General features: G+C 38.6%; 1 protein-coding gene across 10 annotated transcripts in view; it reads left to right on the top strand.

Annotated features, from left to right (window-relative positions):
- The window catches only part of MEIS1 (Meis homeobox 1), a 137,589-nt gene extending 135,998 nt beyond the window's left edge, over nucleotides 1–1,591 (top strand). For 4 of the 10 annotated variants that reach the window (XM_063789038.1, XM_063789036.1, XM_054677925.2 and 1 more), the window contains one exon: nucleotides 78–1,591. Coding sequence is in view for 6 of the 10 variants with exons in the window: in XM_063789035.1 (XP_063645105.1) it covers nucleotides 78–361 (284 nt within the window). In the remaining 4 variants the exon portion in view is untranslated. The remainder of the gene's footprint in view (nucleotides 1–77) is intronic. The other 6 variants (XM_063789035.1, XM_063789034.1, XM_063789037.1 and 3 more) reach the window with 2 other exon arrangements.
- The last annotated feature ends 1,015 nt before the right edge of the window (nucleotides 1,592–2,606 follow it).

Here is a 2,606-nt window from a genome sequence, read left to right as displayed (position 1 = left end):
GATTGTCATAGCCAGGACCACACTATTGCTTTTTCATAACATTTTCTTTTTGTTTCTTTCTTTTGAATTTCTTACAGGGCTGCAAAGTATGCCAGGGGAGTATGTAGCCCGGGGTGGTCCAATGGGTGTGAGTATGGGACAGCCAAGTTATACCCAACCCCAGATGCCCCCCCATCCTGCTCAGCTGCGTCATGGGCCCCCCATGCATACGTACATTCCTGGACACCCTCACCACCCAACAGTGATGATGCATGGAGGACCGCCCCACCCTGGAATGCCAATGTCAGCATCAAGCCCCACAGTTCTTAATACAGGAGACCCAACAATGAGTGGACAAGTCATGGACATTCATGCTCAGTAGCTTAAGGGAATATGCATTGTCTGCAATGGTGACTGATTTCAAATCATGTTTTTTCTGCAATGACTGTGGAGTTCCATTCTTGGCATCTACTCTGGACCAAGGAGCATCCCTAATTCTTCATAGGGACCTTTAAAAAGCAGGAAATACCAACTGAAGTCAATTTGGGGGACATGCTAAATAACTATATAAGACATTAAGAGAACAAAGAGTGAAATATTGTAAATGCTATTATACTGTTATCCATATTACGTTGTTTCTTATAGATTTTTTAAAAAAAATGTGAAATTTTTCCACACTATGTGTGTTGTTTCCATAGCTCTTCACTTCCTCCAGAAGCCTCCTTACATTAAAAAGCCTTACAGTTATCCTGCAAGGGACAGGAAGGTCTGATTTGCAGGATTTTTAGAGCATTAAAATAACTATCAGGCAGAAGAATCTTTCTTCTCGCCTAGGATTTCAGCCATGCGCGCGCTCTCTCTCTTTCTCTCTCTTTTCCTCTCTCTCCCTCTTTCTAGCCTGGGGCTTGAATTTGCATGTCTAATTCATTTACTCACCATATTTGAATTGGCCTGAACAGATGTAAATCGGGAAGGATGGGAAAAACTGCAGTCATCAACAATGATTAATCAGCTGTTGCAGGCAGTGTCTTAAGGAGACTGGTAGGAGGAGGCATGGAAACCAAAAGGCCGTGTGTTTAGAAGCCTAATTGTCACATCAAGCATCATTGTCCCCATGCAACAACCACCACCTTATACATCACTTCCTGTTTTAAGCAGCTCTAAAACATAGACTGAAGATTTATTTTTAATATGTTGACTTTATTTCTGAGCAAAGCATCGGTCATGTGTGTATTTTTTCATAGTCCCACCTTGGAGCATTTATGTAGACATTGTAAATAAATTTTGTGCAAAAAGGACTGGAAAAATGAACTGTATTATTGCAATTTTTTTTTGTAAAAGTAGCAGTTTGGTATGAGTTGGCATGCATACAAGATTTACTAAGTGGGATAAGCTAATTATACTTTTTGTTGTGGATAAACAAATGCTTGTTGATAGCCTTTTTCTATCAAGAAACCAAGGAGCTAATTATTAATAACAATCATTGCACACTGAGTCTTAGCGTTTCTGATGGAAACAGTTTGGATTGTATAATAACGCCAAGCCCAGTTGTAGTCGTTTGAGTGCAGTAATGAAATCTGAATCTAAAATAAAAACAAGATTATTTTTGTCATGCTGACTCCACTGCTTGAAAAATTTGTTTACTGCCCCCCAGATTTTTAAAGATTAATACAGTAAATATAAAAATTAATTTTGGCTCCCTAAGCCATATATGTATTTGACAATTTTAACCACAAAGTAAGTTATTTAATAATAACCACTGATTTCTTTAAGCTGACTTAATGAACTCCTGATATCAGCAAATTTGAGGCCTAAAGGCACTAAACTAACTCTAGACTCAGAATTACATCCAACAGAATTACTCATCTAATATCAGTGAAATTATTCTTGCACATAAAGGCAAACCTAAGTACAAAGTTAAGTCTTTTACTAAAGGATGTTACCTAGGATGAGCAGTATATGTTTATTAGGAAATTAACTACACGAATTGAAGAGACCAGACTTCAAAATCTAATTTTTATAAATATGCTCTATGTTCTCATTGGATAAAACTGGTTATTAACCAATTTTCCAGAACAGCTGTACAAGATTTCTGCATGGCAGCCGGCTAAATGGTAGAAAATAATATGTTTAAGCTGGAATAGCTTATAATTTTATTTAAATAAAATTGCTGCTATAAAAAGTGCTTCCCAAAGCTAAGGAAAATATACAAATATTTTAATTAAGGCAAATTCGTTTTAAAAAATAAGCCTTTCAGTAGTGATTGCTTTGTAAACAAAGGATGGGTCGGAGGAGAGAGAGCCTTAAACTCAAGTCTGACATTCAGGCCCAAGTCACCCTATAAACCGGCCCTTAGCAATTCTATTTTCTATTCGAAAAGAGAAACCAGCTGTGGGTTGGCTTTACTAGGTGATGTGTGATTGACTGACTCACCTGCTGGAGTAGCAATGCATTCTCACCTTTTGCTGATGGGGCCTTGTTTCTAAACACGTGGATGCGCAGAGAGCAAGGCTCAGCCTACTGCAGCCATCTCTGGCAGCGCCTCTACCCGTCCCCAGCCCATAGATGGGATTGTTTAAATCTCCCTTGTTGACCTAGTGGCAATTCTTCCTCTACCTAAATAGTCG

This window comes from Pan troglodytes, chromosome 12, assembly GCF_028858775.2.
Source record: "Pan troglodytes isolate AG18354 chromosome 12, NHGRI_mPanTro3-v2.0_pri, whole genome shotgun sequence".
NCBI lineage: Eukaryota > Metazoa > Chordata > Mammalia > Primates > Hominidae > Pan > Pan troglodytes.
Note: the sequence above shows the minus strand (reverse complement) of the source record. Positions and strands in the feature narration are given on the sequence as shown.